The sequence below is a fragment of the Nerophis lumbriciformis genome, linkage group LG17 (genome assembly GCF_033978685.3).
Source record: "Nerophis lumbriciformis linkage group LG17, RoL_Nlum_v2.1, whole genome shotgun sequence".
Lineage (NCBI taxonomy): Eukaryota > Metazoa > Chordata > Actinopteri > Syngnathiformes > Syngnathidae > Nerophis > Nerophis lumbriciformis.
Genome location: NC_084564.2, coordinates 31,203,781 through 31,228,031, shown reverse-complemented (window position 1 = coordinate 31,228,031; position 24,251 = coordinate 31,203,781). Strand labels below are relative to the sequence as shown.

Sequence of the window (24,251 nt, the reverse complement as noted above, 5' to 3'; positions counted from 1 at the left end):
TTGGAACATCCCACAGGTGAACAGGCAAATTGGGAACAGGTGGGTGCCATGATTGGGTATGAAAGTAGATTCCATGAAATGCTCAGTCATTTACAAACAAGGATGGGGCGAGGGTCACCACTTTGTCAACAAATGCGTGAGCAAATTGTTGAACAGTTTAAGAAAAACCTTTCTCAACCAGCTATTGCAAGGAATTTAGGGATTTCACCATCTACGGTCCGTATTATCATCAAAGGGTTCAGAGAATCTGGAGAAATCACTGCACGTAAGCAGCTAAGCCCGTGACCTTCGATCCCTCAGGCTGTACTGCATCAACAAGCGACATCAGTGTGTAAAGGATATCACCACATGGGCTCAGGAACACTTCAGAAACCCACTGTCAGTAACTACAGTTGGTCGCTACATCTGTAAGTGCAAGTTAAAATTCCATTATGCAAAGCGAAAGCCATTTATCAACAACACCCAGAAACGTCGTCGGCTTCGCTGGGCCTGAGCTCATCTAAGATGGACTGATACAAAGTGGAAAAGTGTTCTGTGGTCTGACGAGTCCACATTTCAAATTGTTTTTGGAAACTGTGGAACGCGTGTCCTCCGGACCAAAGAGGAAAAGAACCATCCGGATTGTTATAGCCGCAAAGTTGAAAAGCCAGCATCTGTGATGGTATGGGGGTGTATTAGTGCCCAAGACATGGGTAACTTACACATCTGTGAAGGCGCCATTATTGCTGAAAGGTACATGCCGGTTTTGGAGCAACATTTGTTGCCATCCAAGCAACGTTACCATGGACGCCCCTGCTTATTTCAGCAAGACAATGCCAAGCCACGTGTTACATCAACGTGGCTTCATAGTAAAAGAGTGCGGGTACTAGACTGGCCTGCCTGTAGTCCAGACCTGTCTCCCATTGAAAATGTGTGGCGCATTATGAAGCCTAAAATACCACAACGGAGACCCCCGGACTGTTGAACAACTTAAGCTGTACCTCAAGCAAGAATGGGAAAGAATTCCACCTGAGAAGCTTAAAAAATGTGTCTCCTCAGTTCCCAAACGTTTACTGAGTGTTGTTAAAAGGAAAGGCCATGTAACACAGTGGTGAACATGCGCTTTCCCAACTACTTTGGCACGCGTTGCAGCCATGAAATTCTGAGTTAATTATTATTTGCAAAAAAAAAATAAAGTTTATGAGTTTGAATATCAAATATGTTGTCTTTGTAGTGCATTCAATTGAATATGGGTTGAAAATGATTTGCAAATCATTGTATTCCGTTTATATTTACATCTAACACAATTTCCCAACTCATATGGTTTGTACATACATCCTCAAAGTTGTATTATCTTTAGACAAATGTTCTATGGCTTATGGCTAGTTAGTTGCTGAATGTCCTTGCAAAGATGTTTTGCTTTCTGGCAAAAACAATCTTGATCAAATGTTCAATCAATCAATCAATGTTTATTTATATAGGCCTAAATCACAAGTGTCTCAAAGGGCTGCACAAGCCACAACGACATCCTCGGTACAAAGCCCACATAAGGGCAATCTTACAGGCATGGGCTTATTATGAAGGTGTATATCGAATTTCACTTTGAATGGGCCAAGCCTAATTACAGTTACAGTGTGAGAACTCTCAAGTTAGTCCAACTTATTGGGTGAAAATTGAAGGTTTCACATCATGAGTTGTTTTTGTCAGACCAATAATAGCACAGTTGGGTGTCACCCTTTGGTTTGCAGCTGTTTAGGAGTAGACACAGCTATTTAAAAAAAAAAAACATAAACAACCTAATGACATAAGAGAGGCAAATTTTCATAACATAATTAGTTCAGGAGCAAACTGTCTGGTTTGGACGCAGCCGCCCAGTTAATGGGTGGTTACCTTTTTGTTCATGTTTATTATTAACCAAGCTTATTTGTACTGAGCAGGCATTTTGCAACATTGCAATAAATAATTCAATTTCCAGCTTTCTGGTAGACATTCTAGTTTTCACTGATAAAAGAAAAACTATGAATCCTTCCTACTTTCTTTGTTTTTCAGGACTTCCGTAAACAAGTTGCTCCTTTGCTCAAGAGCTTCCAAGGAGAGGTGAGTGCCCTTTTATTTGACCCTGATAAACAGGCAGTCCCAAAACGCCATTCATAAATGCCACTTTGACTTCCTTTTTGTCTTCCCTTCCCTCTTCTTCCCCCGCTCTCCTGTTTTTCTCTCGCCACTATCTTATTTTACCCTCCTACCTTTCCCCCCCCCTCCTCACTTGATTTTTCTCTCCTATTCATGAAGTCCTCTTGCCTGAGGGTGTGTTTAAATTGCATCCTGGAAGAAAAAAAACCAAAACTGCATCACAAAACCCTTGGCTTTAGCCAGTCACAACTCACAAAATGCTATTTCCACCGAGTCTGTTTTTTTTTCTTCTGTGTTTGGTTTGTCGATCAGGTAAATCTGTTCATAATGGCACATTTATGTATTTATAAAAATCTACGGTATGTACATTGACCCATAAGAGGTGACTTTGTGTTCATGTGCTTATAGCGCACTCCATCATTTTGGCCTATTTCCATGCAGACTCCTCCTCCTCTGGCAGCCATGCATTTCTAGTTCACTCTCATATGGTAGAGAGGGTAAGAGTGGAAGCGGCTGTTTTGGACTGGGGCATTATTTGGGGCTGGAGTGGGTGGACAGTCTCTTCTCCCAGCACACACACACATTGTACACACAAGCCAAATCATGCCAATAGATAGTGACAGGTCCTCTGTGCTACTGGCCACGGAATATTACAGTTTAACACGGGCTTACTTTCCATATTCCTGTGTTTGGGCGGCAACCACAGCCAGCGGTTATGTGGAAAAAAAAACAACAACAAAAAGCGCTGTAATTTAAAGTGGCTCCACCATGTTCTGCTTATTATCCGCACGCTATTTGGAGCAAAGAAAGTGCAGCAATGTAATTGGGGTTTTGTCAGCTGTTTTCCCCGCTCTCATGTCGACACACCTCGGCGGCGGTGTGCACAGCCAAACAGAATCAGGCGCATAGTGGGTGGTCAGCCAACCGAGAAGGCATTATCTTGTGATTATTGAGATAATACTGTACACCAGCGCCAGTCGCAGAGGAGCCCATCAATCAGTCGACTATTCTGCTCGCTGGCGTGCCACGACACGAGAGCGCGTCATTTTTAGACAGACTTTATTTGCCTACCTTCTCAAAAAACCTTTGATCGGGAACAAAACAGTGCCAGGGCTGTGTAACTTAAGCAAATTACTCAACCGTCTGGAATCTTTCCCCAGTGAATCTCTCGTGACTTCTTGGCGCTCGCTGCCATTGAAAAGTGGATGCATTTAGGTTATAATTATTACCAATAAACTGCACTGTTTCCACAAAGCCTCAGTTGGGTAAATGGGTGTGTTGTGAGTGTGCGTGTGAGTGTGTGTGTATGTTGCATGCTTAGTGTTCCTTGTTGGTCCATCGATCAGATAAGCTTTTCCATTATCCAAGGCTTCTGTCTGTGCTTCCCATAGCCTCCCCTTATCAGACTCCACTGGGGCCACACGCACGCACGTACGCATGCACGCCAACCAACCACTCAGGTGGGCTTGATGCCCTTCACACAGTATGGGTTAGATATGGGAGGTGAGGCGGCGGTGAGTGATGGTGGTCCAAGGGCGCTGACGTATGTGCGGATGTGTTTTGTGTGCACGGGATGTGTCAGGAATCCCTTTTTTGCAATTGCTAGCAGTTCTCCTGATACTAGTGAGCTATCGTTTGTGTCACTTCATTTGTTTGGAGTGCGTGTGTGCGGGAGTGGTGGTGGTGGTGGTGGTGGCGGGGGGAGCTGGAGGATGTGAAAGCAGATGTGATCGGGACCGGTGGAGCGCATTGCAGTTGGGAACCGCAAGGGTTGTGTTTGCAAATCCTGGGTGGTCGTCTAATGGCACTGGTCCTGCAGTTAACCTGCCTCTAACTGTAGGGTGTGTCCTACATTAAACGTCTATTTCCTGCCTCCCATGTTGGGCTATATAAAGCTGCCGTACCACTGACCTTGGCCTAGTCATTGTACAGTCAGGCAGCTGTCTTCCTTCATCGCCGCTGAAAGATAATCTATGTGTCTTAATGTAGTTTGTGAGCGTGCATGACTTTCTTACCATGCCCTTCTGTCACTGTGATCACCTACACCACTTCTGTCAAACTCGAGGCCCGGGGGCCAAATCTGGCCCGCCACATTGTTTTATGTGGCCTGCGAAAGCCTCGAAATAATATGCGTTTAATAAAATGCTTAATCTTTTCTTACTAAATATATTTCTTCTTTCCCTTTTTAACATTACAATTTTGATTTCTATTTATTGTTTTAATTACCCTTTAAAATAGTTTTTAATCATATTTATTTTATATTGTTTTTATATTGGTTTTATATTTATTTATTTTTTGTTTTTATTCAGTCATTGGTGGAGCTAAGGATAATATTTGAATATTGTTTTTAATATTGTTGTGCAGCACTTTGGAAACATTTCTGTTGTTTAAATGTGCTATTAGGGCTGGGCGATATGGCCTTTTTTAATATCGCGATATTTTAAGGCCATATTGCGATACACAATATATATCTGGATATTTTGCCTTAGCCTTGAATAAACACTTGATGCATATAATCACAGCACAATGATGATTCTATGTGTCTACATTAAAACATTCTTCTTCATACTGCATTAATATATGCTCGTTTTAAACTTTCGTGCAGAGAAGGAAATCACAACTAAAAAAATCACTATTTTTTTCATACGGTGTTGATCTGGAAATGTTTGCCTCTGCATTTTGATGGTGTGGGCGTGTGGCACCGAACGGAGATGTTGACTGCGAAGTAAGCACTGTTTATTCTCTAGCTAGTGTGTGTGTGACAATCATTGGTACTTTAATTTTTAACAGATGACTTTTCAAATGATGCTACATATTAGCAGTAATGCTACTTTTTATAGCAACGCTTTTGCCCCACTCTTGACAAATTACGGTTGTCTGTTCGACATATTCCCACTTGAAGCCAAACCACCGCCAGACGACGGACCCCCTGCTGTTTTTGGGGGGAATTAATTATTCCTTCATTTATTACCAGATTCGCACCTTCCTTCGCTCATATTACCGCTAGCATCACAGCTAACGTTACCCATGCTGCTAGCTCTCTGCTGGGAGAGGGCGTATACGTATGTGACGTATGATGTGACAGTATGTGACGTGTGTAAGAAGGTGCGCTTGTTTTATGTCTCTGTGAGAAGGAGAGACAAGAAAGAGCGAGTAGAGCCTGTAGTTTAATGCCCGCAGCTAAAAGCAACTGCGTGAGAACGCATACTCGAATGTCACGATATAGTCATTTTCTATATCGCACAAAGACCAACCCGCGATATATCGCGCATATCGATATATCGCCCAGCCCTATGTGCTATACAAATAAAGTGGATTGGATTGGATTAAAAATCGTGTACTGCATATCAATTGCATATCTTTTAAAATTCAATATTATCAAAAGCAAAATATTATATCATCATGTATACCAAAACTATTTTTTGTTAAAATAAAGATAAATACTGTACTTAAATGTATGCTTGACTTATGATTTCAAAACAAATTATCAATCAAATTGTAGACTGTAAAATTCCACCAACTGAGTTTTTTACCGTAAAATCAACTTTGGTACTGTTCCATATACAGTAAGACGCTAAAAAAATCAAAAAACAAACAAAAAAATACATTAAAACATGATTTTACGGTAAAAAAAAACAACTGGCAGCTCTGTTGCTTGACTTTTACCACATTGGTATTGTTTCTCCATTCCATTCTATTTATTCAATTTTTTTATATGCTGTAAAAAAAACCCCACTGCTTTTACTGTAACATTCTGGTGACTGAGTTGCTAGTTTTAAAGTAAAATTTTAAAAAGATATTGGCTGCCTCCAATGTATTGTTTGTCATCACTGTGCTATGTCTAGGCTTTTAGACTTAGACCATTCATTGAGGGCCATATCGCAGTGATGGCTACCATCGAAGGACCGCTTGAAACAGCAAATATTATAAATTATGCATTTCATTATTGAAAATATTTGTTTTATGCACACTGTAAAAAAAATAAACATCTGTAGATTTTACAGGAAAAAATGGCAACTCATTCACCAGAATGTGAAAATATACAGTGTTCTTACAACATATTACGGTAAATGGAAAAACAGTAGCACTTTTTCAAATTCTGCCCTCTGAGCTGCCAGATTTTTACCGTCATTTTTTGTTTTCCATTTGCGGTAATACACCTTAAAAACAACAACAAAAACTGGCAGCTCAAACGTAAAAAATTAAGTAAGTAAAGTAAAACATTTTACTGTAAAAATCTATTTTCATTTTTGCAGTGTACAATTTGATGGATATTTAAGTATTTATTTTTATTTTGACAAAAAATGTGTTGCAATATTGGATACTATCAATGTTTAAAATGTATGCAATTTCATGCAGTACATGCATTTTTTTTTCTGTCAAAATGTAAAAAAAATAGAAGGTTGTTTATTGACGCATATTATTTTCAGGCGTTTGTGGACCATATGAAATGATGTGGCGGGATCTGGCCCCCGGGCCTTGAGTTTGACACATGTGGCTTGTTTGGCTTTCTCTTCTACTGTTACCGATTAGCAGTATTTTAGTTTTACTAAGATTGAAAGATCGTCGATATTTGTCAAACCATTTATTTAATTTGTTAATTTCTTTTGTTATTATTTGTAGAGATGTCCGATAATATCTGCTTGCCGATATTATCGACCGATAAATGCTTTAAAATGTAATATTGGAAATTATCGGTATCAGTTTTTTTTATTATCGGTATCGGCTTTTTTAAAATTATTTTTTAAATTTTTTATATTAAATCAACATAAAAAACACAAGATACACTTAACCCAAAAAACCTCCCTCCCCATTTACACTCATTCACACAAAAGGGTTGTTTCTTTCTGTTATTAATATTCTGGTTCCTACATTATATATCAATATATATCAATACAGTCTGCAAGGGATACAGTCCGTAAGCACACATGATTGTGCGTGCTGCTGGTCCACTAATAGTACTAACCTTTAACAGTTAATTTTACTCATTTTCATTAATTACTAGTTTCAATGTAACTGTTTTTATATTGTTTTACTTTCTTTTTTATTCAAGAATTTTTTTTACATTCATTTATCTTATTTTATTTTATTAATATTTAAAAAAAGGACATTATCTTCACCATACCTGGTTGTCCAAATTAGGCATAATAATGTGTTAATTCCACGACTGTATATATCAGTATCGGTTGATATCGGTATCGGTAATTAAAGAGTTGGACAATATCGGAATATCGGATATCGGCTAAAAGCCATTATCGGACATCCCTAATTATTTGTATTAGCTCCTGGGAGTCTCTCATGAACAAAACGCAGATGTTGTGTTGTGTGTTTACCTCGCACAAGAAACTGTAGTTGGTGGCGCCGCATTGTTGACGGCGAAACTTTACTTTCTTTATTTGTCTTCTTTCCAGATAGTTGAGAAAGCGATCCCACATTTCTCGCAGGTGAAGCAGCCCCATGCTGCACAACAGGACATTTTTTACATGCGGAAAAACTAACGAGGAAGCGCAGCAGACACATAGCATCAGCCACAGTTGGTAGCAGTCATGGCGCCTTGTAATCACGTGATTACTTATGACCAATCTTTGAGTTGGCCGTACTCTTCACACAGGACTGCCTGGCCAAAAAGACTGCCCCCAAAACATCTGATTGGGTCTATAAAGTAAAATGTATGCATAATTGTTACTAAAACACCCCAACATTTATGTAGACCACAAAGAAGTGTTTTTAAAAATAGATTCCAAACCATACTATGAACCCTTAAAGTGAAATTTTGATATTCTTCGCTGTCACACAGGTGTAAAAATTAATGGATCACTGTTATTACGATATGAACGCAAATGACGTGAATCTTAATTGCCAAAGGGGTAATATGCCTGTTGTTTGTGTGGCAAAGGTCCCTCGCACAGTTTTATGTTCAACACTGTTGTCACGAAGTGTAAAAAGACGTTCACTAAAGAAAAACAACAACACATTCTTCCTTAACTTAAGTGATAAGCACACGGTTTGAAAATATTATACTTTAATGTAAACGTTCATTGCTCCAATCAATGCCTTTGGTGAATCTCTAGTCGACAATTACTTTGTCTTAATAAGCAAAAGCTCAGGGTGGCTGTAGACAACCTCCGATGTATTCCTTTTATTAATTCCACCCAATGGAAATATTTGCATTTGAAACATTATGATTGGTCAGTATCCAGCAGCGTTGTCTACCCCTGCAGAACTTTTAGAATGTTGGTTGCACTCTTTAAACGTATGCCTGTTACTTTCCATACTGTTTTTTTGCAATGTACAGTGCAGGCCAAAAGTTTGGACACACCTTCTCCTCATTCAATGTGTTTTCCTTATTTTCATGACTATTTACATTGTAGATTGTCACATCAAAACTATGAATGAACACATGTGGAGTTATGTACTTAACAAACAAAGGTGAAATAACTGAAAACATGTTTTATATTCTAGTTTCTTCAAAATAGCCACCCTTTGCTCTCATTAGAGATAATGCCAAGAGTGTGCAAAGCAGTAATCAGAGCAAAGGGTGGCTATTTTGAAGAAGCTAGAGTATAAAACATGTTTTCAGTTATTTCACCTTTTTATTGTAAGTACATAATAACTCCACATGTGTTCATTCATAGTTTTGATGTGACAATCTACAATGTAAATAGTCATGAAAATAAAGAAAAGGCATTGAATGAGGAGGTGTGTCCAAACTGTTGGCCTGTACTGTATCTATCAGTACTATTAATGTTGACTGAGCAGTTCAGCCTGCTCCTTACTGCTGTCACAACAATGGTTCTGTTGCTGCTGTGTTGCGCAAAATATAATATTTTCCTTTCCACCTTTCAGCAGTGTTGGGACTAACGCCGTTAGTTTCGGCGGTAACTAGTAATCTAACGCGTTATTTTTTATATTCAGTAACTCCGTTACCGTTACTACATGATGCGTTACTGCGTTATTTTATGTTATTTTTTATGTAGTATCAGCTAGAAACAGAAAATCTGAGTGTGTTTTATTGGAGCGCTGCAGTGTCGTCCTTCTGATTGTTCTTGTGTCACAGGCCAGGGGCGCGCTCTGTGTGGGTGTGGGGGAGGGGAGGGGGGGAGGCGTGTCTGTGTTTACTAACAACGGAGCCGCAGTCGACTCGAGTGTCTTAACATGGAGATATTCTCACTTCTTTTTTTTGTCGAGCACGAAGAAAAGAACATCTTAGTTAAATGTAAGTTGTGCCCAAAACAACAATTCGAATCTGCCTGGTTAGGCTTTGTGTATGTCACGTGTGCCTTCCTTAGGTGAAGCCAGGTTTACAGCTATGTTGTTGTTGTGCTGTTTGTTACTTATGTATGTTATGTTGCAGCTATTTAAAATAGTTTTGTCAATTTGTTCTGGCCTGAAATAAATTGGCCCTTTGAAACATATCTTTGTCTTTGTGTGTTGTATGTAGCCCACATTGCTTAGCAGAGTTCAGTGATGCAAATGCATGTCAAGTTGATCAACAGATTGTATTATTTTCCAGTGCAATAACAGTACTGAAATGAAGGCTAAAAGGGCATTAATGGGAGCTTTTTAAATTAAAAAAAAAGTAACTAGTTACTTTTCACAGTAACGCATTACTTTTTGGTGTAAGTAACTGAGTTAGTAACTGAGTTACTTTTGAAATAAAGTAACTAGTAACTGTAAATAGCTACTGGTTTTCAGTAACCAACCCAACACTGCCTTTCAGGCTCTGAAAAATCATTATTAAAATAAAAAAATAAACTTGTTATATATGAGTTTTCACATTTCGGAGGTACCTGATTTCGATTAACACTCTGACCTCTTTGTGATTAAGTTAATTAAACACCCGGGCTATAATTAAATCATTTACTGTACATTTCTATTTTTACCTCAAATTGTGGTCCATTTCCGACTAATGCAACTCAAGGGGCATTCGTCGACAGTGTTTCTGTTGTGAAGGCAAGATACCTATGAAAGCCAGTTTTGATTGACACTTTGGCAATGAGGTGTTCATGTAATAGTGTTTCTCACACTAATCCGTGACCACAAAAACAAACTTCCTATTGCATTTACACCACTCCGACAAGTCATTATTGTCTTTGAAGACGGCGTACCACTGTTATAGATTGTGCAGATGTGACCCTAAGGCATATACATATTTATGTAATACACGCCATTGGAACAGGTTTGATTGTGGCGTGTGAGCGGTATTAGTGGTGGTATCTGTAATCTCCCATTAGTGTCCCTGTAGTTGAGGTTCTCGATCACTCTCATCAAGTCACATGGCACATGAGGGCAAAGTACATGAGACGACATGATGTGAGAATGAGGTATAATAGCCGTTTGTGTGTGAGTATGTATGTGTCTACAGGTCCTGTCGGTCCTGTCCATCCAGTATGTATGAGAGAGAAGCATGTGACAAAGATTGATGGAAAAAAAGAAAAGAAATGTGAGTACAAGGAAGTGACAAGAGAGAGAATTGGAGTGAGAGAAAGACGTAGAAATAATAGAGAGGGAAGGCTGCTGGAACCAGTCAACTGCTGGCCAGATGTTTTGCGGCTAAAAAACTAGAGATGAATCAAAGCCATGTGAGGAGATTTATTAGGTTCCCATAGGAGCCCAGGCAGAATTACATGTATCCCACTTTGTTTACAGTGGCAAGAACCCCTAAACCACCCATCAGTTACACTACTGCTTTGGCTGGGAATGTGAAGACTTAATATTTGGACTTATATAGGCTTTTGTCTTTATTCTGTTCTCTCTTTCTGCTGGAGGAGCGAGAGGAGAAACACATGGCTGTTTAGTCTGAGTGTGTAAGCCACAGTAGTGCTGCACAGTACAGTAGCACCATCTGATTGTTTTTATTTGGCATCTGTTTCCCTCCATTTGGACTTCTCTTCAGATGTGCGGTTTGCCTACTCTTTTATCAAAGCGTGACGCTCTAGATTTTCCCCTGCTGTTTCACCATTGACAACTGTATTCAACCTTTCCTCGATGATTTTAGAAATAATTCCTTATGGATCCATTCTAATGCTGCCCATTTCGATAATATGGGGGTTGGAATGCATGCCGTGTCTTCCCCTGTTAATGGCTGCATCGGTAATGGATCCGCACTGTATTGCCGCTAAGAGCTGACTGAATAATCTGCCCCTGCTGTGGCTGGAAAGACTGAGCCAGCTGTTTAATGATGTCAGCGTGCAAGAGGGGATACGACCACACTTGCACTCGTTTGCTCAGGACAGACAGACAGACACAAATACACACACCAAACGGGATGCATCCATCGCCGCTTGAACAGCTGAGCTGGCTGCATGGGAAGGAAGCATTAACGCTGCTGCACTCTAAACAACTGTGGTTACACGCAACATACTAAGGCACCGTTTACACTAAGCCGGATAAGGTTATCCAGGGTAAATCCACCTAACTTTATCTGTGTCCACACACACACAATGGACGTTTAAGACCCCCGCAGCCCCTACAGTGTGCCGGCGCAACGCGACCAAGTACGCATGCGCGGAAAATGCGCACGTCATAGTCACCTCCAGTGTTGCTTTGTGTGCAAGTTCTTAAATGTAACTTATCTGAACAATATCCAGTGTTGTGGTATTTCAATTAACTGGAATCCAGTGTGCTGTGGGGCCCTATTGTAGTGAATCACACCTGAGACATTATAAATTAATCACATCTTTAGTAGACATGTAAACAATGTGATAAATAACATTTTACATCAATCAAACGAGGGATCTAGATATCTGGTCAGGACACTCCTCACTCTTTTGCCTTCACCTTCATTGTCCATTCCTTTTTGGTGACTTTATATACTCTGAACCTAAACGTTGAGTCTGTGACATACATGGCGGACAATAACTGATACAGTCTGCTTTGCCTGTCCAAAAGCATTCGCCGTTTTCCGTAGTCTTCACTCGACGGCCAGGTAATACAAAGCACACGCTACCTTTTTTATCACATCCACGGGAGCCCGCATTCTCGTTGTCTCTCCTTCGACAAATGGAAGAAGTTTTTGGCTAAGTAGAATCACAGCTGACCCGGACTTTGGAAAGTTCTCTTGCTGTCTGAGAAGTGTTGTATCCCAAATAGCTGCAATCGCTTTCTCTTAAGGCAGTGGTTCTTAACACTAGAACTCCCAGAGAGCAGCCATTTGGCTTTTCTACCCATAAAACCCACAGGTCAGCCGATCGGCTGCAAGGCCCTCCTTTTGTTATGTGAACGAGGCAATCACTTAGGCAAATGTATTATCAGGATACAGTGTTAGAGAGTGGAAGTGAGTGAGACTTATGCCCCGTTAAAGAAGACCAAAATAATGCTCTTTAGCAATTGCAAAAGTAATATACCGATCAGGATTGTTATTGATGATACACCAATAGAATATGTTCAACAAAATTCTTTCTTAGGAGTGGTGATCGATGAAAATATCTCATGGAAGCCTCATATAAGTTACCTGAGGACAAAAGTTGCTAAATGTGTTGGAATGATGAGGAGATCATGTCATTTATTAAACACCAATGCTCTGCTTTTATTGTATCATTCATTTATTGTTGGAGGTACCAAACCCCACCAGTTTCATATGCGCATTCACCGAACCCTTCTTTAGTGAAAAATCAAATGGTTTTTTTTCCAAATTCAAGACAAAGTTATATGTTTTTTTTTACTGGTGCTCAAAATGAACCATGCATGAACATCACCTTGTTCAAAGAACAAAACCAATACAGTGCATGAACTCACAACAAATTACACACCTGAAAACCAGTGTGACTTCTGCTGTTGCCGTATCCATAATACGACGATAGGGAGAAGTTTTTATTTACATGATGAGTCGGGTGTGTCACTTGACCTCCGCGGCGGAGGCTCCACCGAACCCCTGAGGGCGACTCGCCGAACCCCTAAGGTTTGATCGAACCCAGGTTAAGAACCACTGTCTTAAGGTATTCATGTGTGATTTCCACAAGCGTCTGTACATGTAGAAGAAGAAGAAACACGGGCATGTCTGGATGACTCCCTTCATATTTCCAATGGTTAGCTCCATTTTATTATGAAGCTGGCTGTGGGCGGTCTTTCCGGCATCACTTCCTCTCCAAAGTCACTTTGTAAACGATCAATGAGTCCATACAAAGCTAAGTGCTGGAGATTCTAGAAATACACTTTGCACTTGCCCGTGTAAAAATGTGTCCGAGGAAGGGGACCTTAAACGCTGGTTTAGTGTGGCTGAAACGGGGCTTAGGCTAAATAATTATTCCTTCAAGGGGTTAAACGACGTAGTGTAGACATAGCCTCACACCCATGTGGCGGTTGGCTAAGCTACATGCCACACAAGAAGAGAGAGGGAGAAGAGAAAGAGAGGCACCGCCCTGGACCTGGCATGGGGACCTGTGGACCCCAGACCCACAGCTTATTTTCAGTCTTTTTCATTAAGTTCAAAACACATGCCTGCATTGGCTCTATAGGCACATTTCAAAAAACAAAAAAAACACCTGCAAAAACTGGGAAAACCGCAAGAAACACATTGAGAAAAAAACAAAATGTTGACACCAGCCAATAATAAAACCACAAAGCGCTGTCTTTAAAAACTGTGCGTGCGTGTGTGTGTGTGTGTGTGTGTGTTTTACAGGCCAAAAGTTTGGACACACCTTCTCCTCATTCAATGCGTGTGTGTGTGTGTGTGTGTGTGTGTGTGTGTGTGTGTGTGTGTGTGTGTGTGTGTGTGTGTGTGTGTGTGTGTGTGTGTGTGTGTGTGTGTGTGTGTGTGTGTGTGTGTGTGTGTGTGTGTGTGTGTGTGTGTGTGTGTGTGTGTGTGTGTGTGTGTGTGTGTGTGTGTGTGTGTGTGTATGTATGTATATATATGTGTATATATATATATGTATGTATATGTGTATATATATGTGTGTGTGTATATATATATATATATAAATATATATATATATATATATGTGTGTATGTGTGTGTATAGTACAGCACTCAAATTAGGAGCTTTTGTTTGTTTACTTACTACTAAAAGACAAGTTGTCTAGTATGTTCACTATTTTATTTAAGGACAAAATTGCAATAAGAAACATATGTAAGACTTTTTGGTAAAATAAAGCCAAAAATGCAAATTTTTTGTGGTTCCCTTTATTTAGAAAAGTATTGAAATACATTTTGGTGTATATATATATATATATATATATATATATATATATATATATATATATATATATATATATATATATATATATATATATATATATATACATATATACACAATTGTGCTCATAAGTTTACATACCCTGGGAGAATTTATGATTTCTTGGCCACTCTTCAGAGAATATGAATGATAACACAAAAACCTTTCTTCCACTCATGCTTAATGGTTGTGTGAAGCTATTTATTGGCAAGCAACTGTGTTTACTCTTTTTAAATCAAAATGACACAAGAAAGTACCCAAATGACTCGACCATGCATCCCATTTTTCTTCAAGTGCCTCCTTATTGTGCATCTTGAAACAGCCACACCACAATTTTTCAGATAGTCCTGTATTTCAGCTGAAGTTATTTGTGGATTTTTCTTTGCAACTCGAACAATTTTCCTGGCTGTTGTGGCATTTTCCACTTCTTAATCAGCATTTGAACACTGCTGATTGGCATTCCCAATTCCTTGGATATGTTTTTATACCCTTTTCCAGTTCAATTACCTTTTCTCGTAGATCCTTTGACAATTATTTTGCCTTCCCCATGACTCAGAAACCAGAAACATCTGTGCAGCACTGGATGAAAGATGCAATGGTCTGACCTTTTATACACACACATTAATTACAAACAAACATGTCACAGGTGAGGATTGGAACCTTGATTAGCCATTCAAACCTGTTTGTATCAACTTTTGTGCATGTTATCAGATCAAAGTCACTGGGGTATGTAAACTTTTGATCAGGGTCATTTTGGTACTTTCTTTTGTCATTTTGATTTAAAAAGAGTAAACACAGTTGTTTGCCAATAAATAGCTTGACACAACCATTAAGCATGAGTGGAAGAAAGGTTTTTTGTGTTATCATTCATATTCTCTGAAGAATGGCCAAGAAATCATAAATTCTCCCAGGGTATGTAAACTTAAAAGCACAACTGTGTGTGTGTGTATATATATATATATATATATATATATATATATATATATATATATATATATATATATAGCCCAAGACCCCTGGTATACATATATATGTATGTGTATATACCGTGTATATATGAATGTATATACTGTGTGTATATATATATATATATATATATATATATATATATATATATATATATATATATATATATATATATATATATATATATATATATATATATATATATATATATATATACAGGTAAAAGCCAGTAAATTTGAATATTTTGAAAAACTTGATTTATTTCAGTAATTGCATTCAAAAGGTGTAACTTGTACATTATATGTATTCATTGCACACAGACTGATGCATTCAAATGTTTATTTCATTTAATTTTGATGATTTGAAGTGGCAACAAATGAAAATCCAAAATTCCGTGTGTCACAAAATTAGAATATTACTTAAGGCTAATACAAAAAAGGGATTTTTAGAAATGTTGGCCAACTGAAAAGTATGAAAATGAAAAATATGAGCATGTACAATACTCAATACTTGGTTGGAGCTCCTTTTGCCTCAATTACTGCGTTAATGCGGCGTGGCATGGAGTCGATGAGTTTCTGGCACTGCTCAGGTGTTATGAGAGCCCAGGTTGCTCTGATAGTGGCCTTCAACTCTTCTGCGTTTTTGGGTCTGGCATTCTGCATCTTCCTTTTCACAATACCCCACAGATTTTCTATGGGGCTAAGGTCAGGGGAGTTGGCGGGCCAATTTAGAACAGAAATACCATGGTCCGTAAACCAGGCACGGGTAGATTTTGCGCTGTGTGCAGGCGCCAAGTCCTGTTGGAACTTGAAATCTCCATCTCCATAGAGCAGGTCAGCAGCAGGAAGCATGAAGTGCTCTAAAACTTGCTGGTAGACGGCTGCGTTGACCCTGGATCTCAGGAAACAGAGTGGACCGACACCAGCAGATGACATGGCACCCCAAACCATCACTGATGGTGGAAACTTTACACTAGACTTCAGGCAACGTGGATCCTGTGCCTCTCCTGTCTACCTCCAGACTCTGGGACCTCGATTTCCAAAGGAAATGCAAAATTTGCTTTCATCAGAAAACATGACTTTGGACCACTCTGTTTCCTGAGATCCAGGGTCAACGCAGCCGTCTACCAGCAAGTACAGAGTGGACCGACACCAGCAGATGACATGGCACCCCAAACCATCACTGATGGTGGAAACTTTACACTAGACTTCAGGCAACGTGGATCCTGTGCCTCTCCTGTCTACCTCCAGACTCTGGGACCTCGATTTCCAAAGGAAATGCAAAATTTGCTTTCGTCAGAAAACATGACTTTGGACCACTCTGTTTCCTGAGATCCAGGGTCAACGCAGCCGTCTACCAGCAAGTTTTAGAGCACTTCATGCTTCCTGCTGCTGACCTGCTCTATGGAGATGGAGATTTCAAGTTCCAACAGGACTTGGCGCCTGCACACAGCGCAAAATCTACCCGTGCCTGGTTTACGGACCATGGTATTTCTGTTCTAAATTGGCCCGCCAACTCCCCTGACCTTAGCCCCATAGAAAATCTGTGGGGTATTGTGAAAAGGAAGATGCAGAATGCCAGACCCAAAAACGCAGAAGAGTTGAAGGCCACTATCAGAGCAACCTGGGCTCTCATAACACCTGAGCAGTGCCAGAAACTCATCGACTCCATGCCACGCCGCATTAACGCAGTAATTGAGGCAAAAGGAACTCCAACCAAGTATTGAGTATTGTACATGCTCATATTTTTCATTTTCATACTTTTCAGTTGGCCAACATTTCTAAAAATCCCTTTTTTGTATTAGCCTTAAGTAATATTCTAATTTTGTGACACACGGAATTTTGGATTTCATTTGTTGCCACTTCAAATCATCAAAATTAAATGAAATAAACATTTGAATGCATCAGTCTGTGTGCAATGAATAAATATAATGTACAAGTTACACCTTTTGAATGCAATTACTGAAATAAATCACGTTTTTCAAAATATTCTAATTTACTGGCTTTTACCTGTATATACACACACATACACAGTCGTGGTAAAAAGTTTACATCCACTTGTAAAGAACATCATGTCATGGCTCTCTTGAGTTTCCAATAATTTCCACAACTCTTATTTTTTTGTGATAGAGTGATTGGAGCACATACTTGTTGATCACAAAAAACATTCATGAAGTTTGCTTCTTTTATGAATTTATTATGGGTCTACTGAAAATGTGAGCAAATCTGCTGGGTCAAAAGTATACATACAGCAATGTTAATATTTGCTTACATGTCCCTTGGCAAGTTTCACTGCAATAAGGCGCTTTTGGTAGCCATCCACAAGCTTCTGCTTGAATTTCTGACCACTCCTCTTGACTAAATTGGTGCAGTTCAGATAAATGTGTTGGTTTTCTGACATGGACTTATTTCTTCAGCATTGTCCACACGTTTAAGTCAAGACTGTGGGAAGGCCATTCTAAAACCTTCATTCTAGCCTAATTTAGCCATTCCTTTACCACTTTTGACATGTGTTTGGAGTCATTGTCCTGTTGGAACACCCAACTGCGCCTAAGACCCAACCTCCGGGCTGATGATTTTAGCTTGTCCTGAAGAATTTGGAGGTAATCCTCCTTTTTCATTGTCCCATTTACTCTCTGTAAAGCACCAGTTCCATTGGCAGCAAAACAGGCCCAGGGCATAATATTACCACCACCATGATTGGCGGTAGGTATGATGTTTCTGGGATTAAAGGCCTCACCTTTTCTCCTCCAAACATATTGCTGGGTATTTTGGCCAAACAGTTCAATTTTGTTTCATCTGACCACAGAACTTTCCTCCAGAAGGTCTTATCTTTGTCAATGTGATCAGCAGCAAACTTTAGACAAGCCTTAAGGTGTGACTTCTGGAGCAAGGGCTTCCATCTTGCATGGTAGCCTCTCAGTCCATGGCCATGCAAAACAGGCTTGACTGTGGACGCTGACACCTGTGTTCCAGCAGCTTAAAATTCACTGCAGACCTGTTTTTTGGTGGTTCTCGGTTGACTCTTGATCACACCTGACCAATTTTCTCTCCGCAGCAGACGAAAGCTTGCGTTTTCCTCCTGATTGTGGCAGTGACAAAACTGTGCCATGCACTTTATATTTTTACGAACTTACATGCACAGTTGCTCTTGGGACCTTAAGCTGCTTTGAAATGGCTCCAAGTGACTTTCCTGACTTGTTCAAGTCAATGATTCGTTTTTTCAGATCGGTGCTGAGTTCCTTTGACTTTCCCATTGTGACGTTTGTAACCGAGTCTAATGACTGCATCACATGAGCCCTATTTAAATGGGCTCAGAGAAGTCAACAATCATAATCACTCACATGAAGTTAAGAGGCCATGAAGCTCATTTGATTTGATTGTAACTTTTCTACATCACCAAAATTGATCATGTATGTTGCTGTTTCTATACTTTTGAGCCAGCAGATTTGCTCACATTTTCAGTAGACCCATAATAAATTCATAAAATAACCAAACTTCACAAATTTTTTTGTATGTGTTCCAATCACTCTATCACAAAAAAATAAGAGTTGTCAAAATTATTGGAAAGTCAAGACAGCCATGACATTATGTTCTTTGCAAGTGTATGTACACTTTTGACCATGACTGTATTTGTATGTGTTTATATACAGTATATATATATATATATATGTATACAGTATGTATATGTGCATTTTTATGTATATAATGTGTATGTGTTTCAATTACCATTCTTTGGGTTGTCGATTGCAATGGTACACTTTGGTATATTTAGGAGGGTGATTGTGGACAGATTTTCACAGAATGGTCCACCTGTGTCCGTGGTAATAGAACCAATACATACAATTCAAGCAGCCCTTTGAGACACTAGTGAGTTAGGGCTATATAAGTAAACATTGATTGATTGATTGATTGATTGATAGACACACATGCTCGATCAGGTTTTAACAGTGTTAAACTTCACAAAGTGTACTGTATCACTTGGTGGAAGTGTGCTTAACCCACAGTGGTTAGTATGCAAATAAAAGGATGCCAAAATGGTTGTTTCGATACCCTTTCTAACTTTTTATAATGGGAAAAGAAAAAAATGTCTACCAAACTGAGCCTAAATTTGACTACTTGGTGGAAACAAGCATTCATCTTTCCAGGCTAGATTCTTGACAATAGTTATTTTGGTACCCTCTCAAATTGTTTACAATGGAAATGGAGAAAAAAAGATCTCACCTATGCTTGACTGTGAGCGTTAATGAGTGAAAGTATGCTCTATAGTGTGACTAACATTTCATATCTCTATCTGCAGATCGATGCCCTGAGCAAGAGAAGTAAAGAAGCAGAGGCCGCCTTCTTAAATGTGTACAAGAAAATAATTGATGTCCCAGGTAAGACGACGCCTCACGCCGTTAACTTGTGTTAGATGCCTCGCCAGCCTACAAAAATGTCACTTAGAGGACCCTTTCATGCATGCAGACAGCACCAACAAATGAGGAGGACAAAAAGTATGACACCATCCCTCTGGTGCTGTGCATCCAGGCCTGGTGCAGCACCCTAATATGTCCACATTAGATTTCATCCCCAGTAGTGATGCCTTAAAGAGGCTTTCTTAAAAAAAAAAAGAAGCAGAGTTGTGGCTGTGACACACGTGCACGGCGGTCTGCTGCAACGTATATGAGCAGCCAGCGCAGCAAGGTCGAGGAGGGACACGCAGTCACGTTGCTGCTGCTGGGAGATATTCAGCCATACTGGAGTCCTGAAGGGGGCCATGTATGTTGGAGTGGAGATGAGTTGAGTTCATCTATAGCGTAAGGAGGTCATCATATTCCCACACGGTTAGACCTACAGTAATATCTTTGGATCGTACTGCTCCCAATAAGTCATCGCCCGCTCTGACGGGGGCTATTCTTAACTTGCAGCGAGACAATGATGTAATGCCTGATGTACGTACTCACACACAGCAGCCTGACTAATGCAGCGGCAACTTGAAAGTGGAAACAGTGTGTTTTGCTCTGCCTTCTATCAGCTGAAGGCCTGGTTAGTCAGCCCCTGCATGCTCTGCTCTTGAGAGAGCGTCATCACCAGTGGCCCACAAGTCAAACTGCTTTTAACTGGCTGTACATCCATCCATTTTCTTCCGCTTATCCGAGGTCGGTCGCGGGGGCAGCAGCCTAAGCAGATAAGCCCAGACTTCCCTCTCCCCAGCCACTTCGTCCAGCTCCTCCCGGGGGATCCAGAGGCGTTCCCAGGCCAGCCGGGAGACATAGTCTTCCTAACGTGTCCTGGGTCTTCCCCGTGGCCTCCTGCCGTTTGGACGTGCCCTAAACACCTCCCTAGGGAGGCGTTCGGGTGGCATCCTGAGCAGATGCCCGAACCACCTCATCTGGCTCCTCTCAATATGCAGGAGCAGCAGCTTTACTCTGAGTTCTTCCTGGATGACAGAGCTTCTCACCCTATCTCTAAGGGAGAGCCCCGCCACCCAGCGGAGGAAACTCATTTGGGCCGCTTGTACCCGTGATCTTGTCCTTTCGGTCATAACCCAAAGCTCATGACCGTAGGTGAGGATGGGAACGCAGATCGACCGGTAAATTAAGAGCTTTGCCTTCCGGCTCAGCTCCTTCTTCACCACAACGGATCGATACAGCGTCCGCATTACTGAAGACGCCGCACCGATCTCACGATCCACTCTTGGCTCACTCGTGAACAAGACTCCCAGGTACTTGAACTCCTCCACTTGGGGCAACATCCCGGGCGAGAACCATGCTGTACAGTTGATCTGAAAGTGACGTGGGTGGGTCGGCGGCGAGGGGTTTATATGAAAGACGAAAGTGTTTATAAGAAGGAGAAAGTTTCAAGGACAACAATGTTGAGGCAGATAGGCGTCCACATTGAGGGTGTTGCTTGTACAAGCATGCACGTGTATGTCTTGCATGGTGTGTCACCTTGGCAGCACAAAATCAGCATTAATTCTCCGATCGTTCGCTGCTGATCTCTCATTAGCATAGTTAAGATATCTAACTGTGTCAGACATGGAGGCGCTCACACACATGCATACACAGCCCTTACCCCCAGCTGTAAGCTGTCAGTTCCTCTTATCTGCACAACACACACAACACACACATGCACGCACACGCACACACACAAAAACTGCTCTTTTAGCTGGCATGCTGATGAGCGTCGCCCGCGTCTCTTGGCTGCCTGTCACCAGTCTGCCACCCATGAGCACCAATCAGATATGATTGGCCTGACTGACAGGGCTCTCTTCATCACACTGACAGTTAACCCTGCTGCGTACTCAGTTCAACTTACCTTTCTTTCTTGTTTTTCTGCCTCACCTTCTTCTCTACGCCACCACTTTCTCCCATGTTTATTTTGATTCAACTCCTGTACGTCGCTGTCTGTGTGACTCGCGGGTATCAATTAGCTACTTATTGCTACACAAGCATGTCAACAATCACTGTGAATGTGGCATGGAAGCAGGTTGCGAAATCGGATTAGGAGACAAATGCTAATTTTCCTTGTAAGCAATTTGATATTAATTATAAGACTTTAACAGTAGTGCCCAAAAGGGATCCAATATCATTTTTAAAAGCCCCTGAAATGATCACGATACGGCCCCTTTAAGGACCTACAGCTGCTGTAAAATTCAATCGATCAGCCATTGGTCAGTCTAGATCAGTGGTTCTCAAATGGGGGTACGCGTACCCCTGGGGGTACTTGAAGGTATGCCAAGGGGTATGTGAGATTTTTTTTAAATATTCTAAAAATAGCAACACTTCAAAAATCCTTTATAAATATATTTATTGAATAATACTTTAAGAAAATATGAATTTAAGTTCATAAACTGAACATCAAATCAAGTAGGCTATTCCATTCATTACAATGCAACAATGCAATATTCAGTGTTGACAGCTAGGTTTTTTGTGGACATATTTATAATTGAATCACTTGTTTATTTTTCAACAAGTTTTTAGTTATTTTTATATTTTTTTTCCAAATAGTTCAAGAAAGACCACTACAAATGAGCAATATTTTGCACTTTTATACAATTTAATAAATCAGAAACTGATGACATAGTTCTGTATTTTACTTCTTTATCTCTTTTTTTTCAACCAAAAATGCTTTGCTCTGATTAGGGGGTACTTGAATTAAAAAAATGTTCACAGGGGGTACATCACTGGAAAAAGGTTGAGAACCACTGGTCTAGATTTTCCTATGCAAGTACGTACTCGGCCAATATTGATGATTGACTTTCAATGCAGATCACAAAATCCAATCCCCTCTAGCTGACACAGTAGTTTTTATGGGCGCCCGGCTGACAAGCGACTAATCGTTAACTCTGTACGTACTGTATATCCCCTAAGTCAGGGGTAAGGAACCTGTGGCTCTTTTGATGACTGCATCTGGCTCTCAGATAAATCTTAGCTGACATTGCTTAACACGATAAGAAATGAATAACTCCGCTGGTAATCACAGTGTTAAAAATAACGTTCGAAATATAAAACATTCTCATGCATTTTAATTCATCCATCCCTTTTCTACCGCACCTGTTCAAGACGTCGCATTAATGGTAAGAAATATTTTATTTATTATTGTAATTGAACACAAATATGTTAAAATGTTATAATCATATTTATTACTACAAGCAAACATTTTTAAGTGCAAATAATTGTGCAGGGACATCCACTGTTTCAAGCAAATATTATTTAAAAAAACTTACAGTTCAGTGTCTTTAAAGGGAAAAACATTGAGTGTAAAACAATGTTAATTTTGACAGGTTTTTAAATTAGTTTCAGTTATAGTCTTTTGACCAAAATGTGTTTTAGTCATGTGTTAGTCATCTAAATTAATTTAGTTTTAGTCGACGAAATTCCTAAACATTGGTCTTGAAAGGATTTTTATTCATTGTTATTGCAGAGCATCTGAAAAACTGAATTCACAACAAGACCTGCACTCCATCAATATTTCAATAAGAACATTTTACACACACACACTACTAGGGGCAGCATGGTGGCCCAGGGGTTAGTGCGTGTGCCTCACAATACGAAGGTCCTGAGTTCAATCCCGGGCTCGAGATCTTTCTGTGTGGAGTTTGCATGTTCTCCCCGTGACTGTGTGGGTTCCCTCCGGGTACGGGACAAGCAGTAAAAAATGGATGGATGGATGGTTAGCTTCAGAATAACAATGTTATTAAAAAGAATAAGAGACTTGTACTCTAAAAATGTTAGTCTTACTTAAAAATTCATCCATCCATTTTCTACCGCTTGTCCGTTAATGCACGCATTTACCGTATTTTTCGGACTATAAATCGCAGTTTTTTTCATAGTTTGGCCGGGCTCCAGTGCGACTTATATGTTTTTTTCCTTCTTTATTATGCATTTTCGGCAGGTGCGACTTACACTCCGGTGCGACTTATACTCTGAAAAATACGGTAGTTGTATTCAGTGTTAAAAAATATTATATGGCTCTCACGGAAATACATTTTAAAATATGTGGCTTTCATGTCTCTCTCAGCCAAAAAGGTTCCCGACCCCTGCCCTAAGTTAATCATCCTCACCTCTATTTCGGAAAATACATACTGTATTTTTCGGATTATAAGTCGCAGGTTTTTTTATAGTTTGGCCGTGGGTGCGACATATACTCCTTAGCGATTTATATGTGAAATTATTAACACATTACCGTAAAATATCAAATAATATTATTTATCTCATTCGCGTAAGAGACGAAGCAAAGGGCAGCAATCGTCACACACACGTCAGCAATCGTCACTCACACATCAACCAATAAGAGTTCGGCGAGGGAGGGTCATGGCAGAAGTGCATTGTGGGTCATGGGATGCTAACTGCTATATGCTACTGCCATAGCTATTAAAATGGATCATATCAACATTGGCGGTAAATTATAAAAACTGAGAAGGGTTGAACAAAAATGGCACCGAAAAGGAAATCATATACTGCAGATTACAAGCTGGACGTAGTGAAATATGCAGCAGAGAACGGCGATCGAGCAGC

At 40.1% G+C, this 24,251-nt stretch overlaps 1 protein-coding gene across 3 annotated transcripts in view; it reads left to right on the top strand.

The window, feature by feature from the left end:
- The window catches only part of cux1b (cut-like homeobox 1b), a 216,163-nt gene that overhangs the window by 91,134 nt on the left and 100,778 nt on the right, over positions 1-24,251 (top strand). For all 3 annotated transcript variants that reach the window (XM_061973073.1, XM_061973071.1, XM_061973072.1), the window contains exons 3-4: positions 2,029-2,076; positions 19,550-19,628. In XM_061973073.1, the coding sequence (XP_061829057.1) occupies positions 2,029-2,076; positions 19,550-19,628 (127 nt within the window). The remainder of the gene's footprint in view (positions 1-2,028; positions 2,077-19,549; positions 19,629-24,251) is intronic.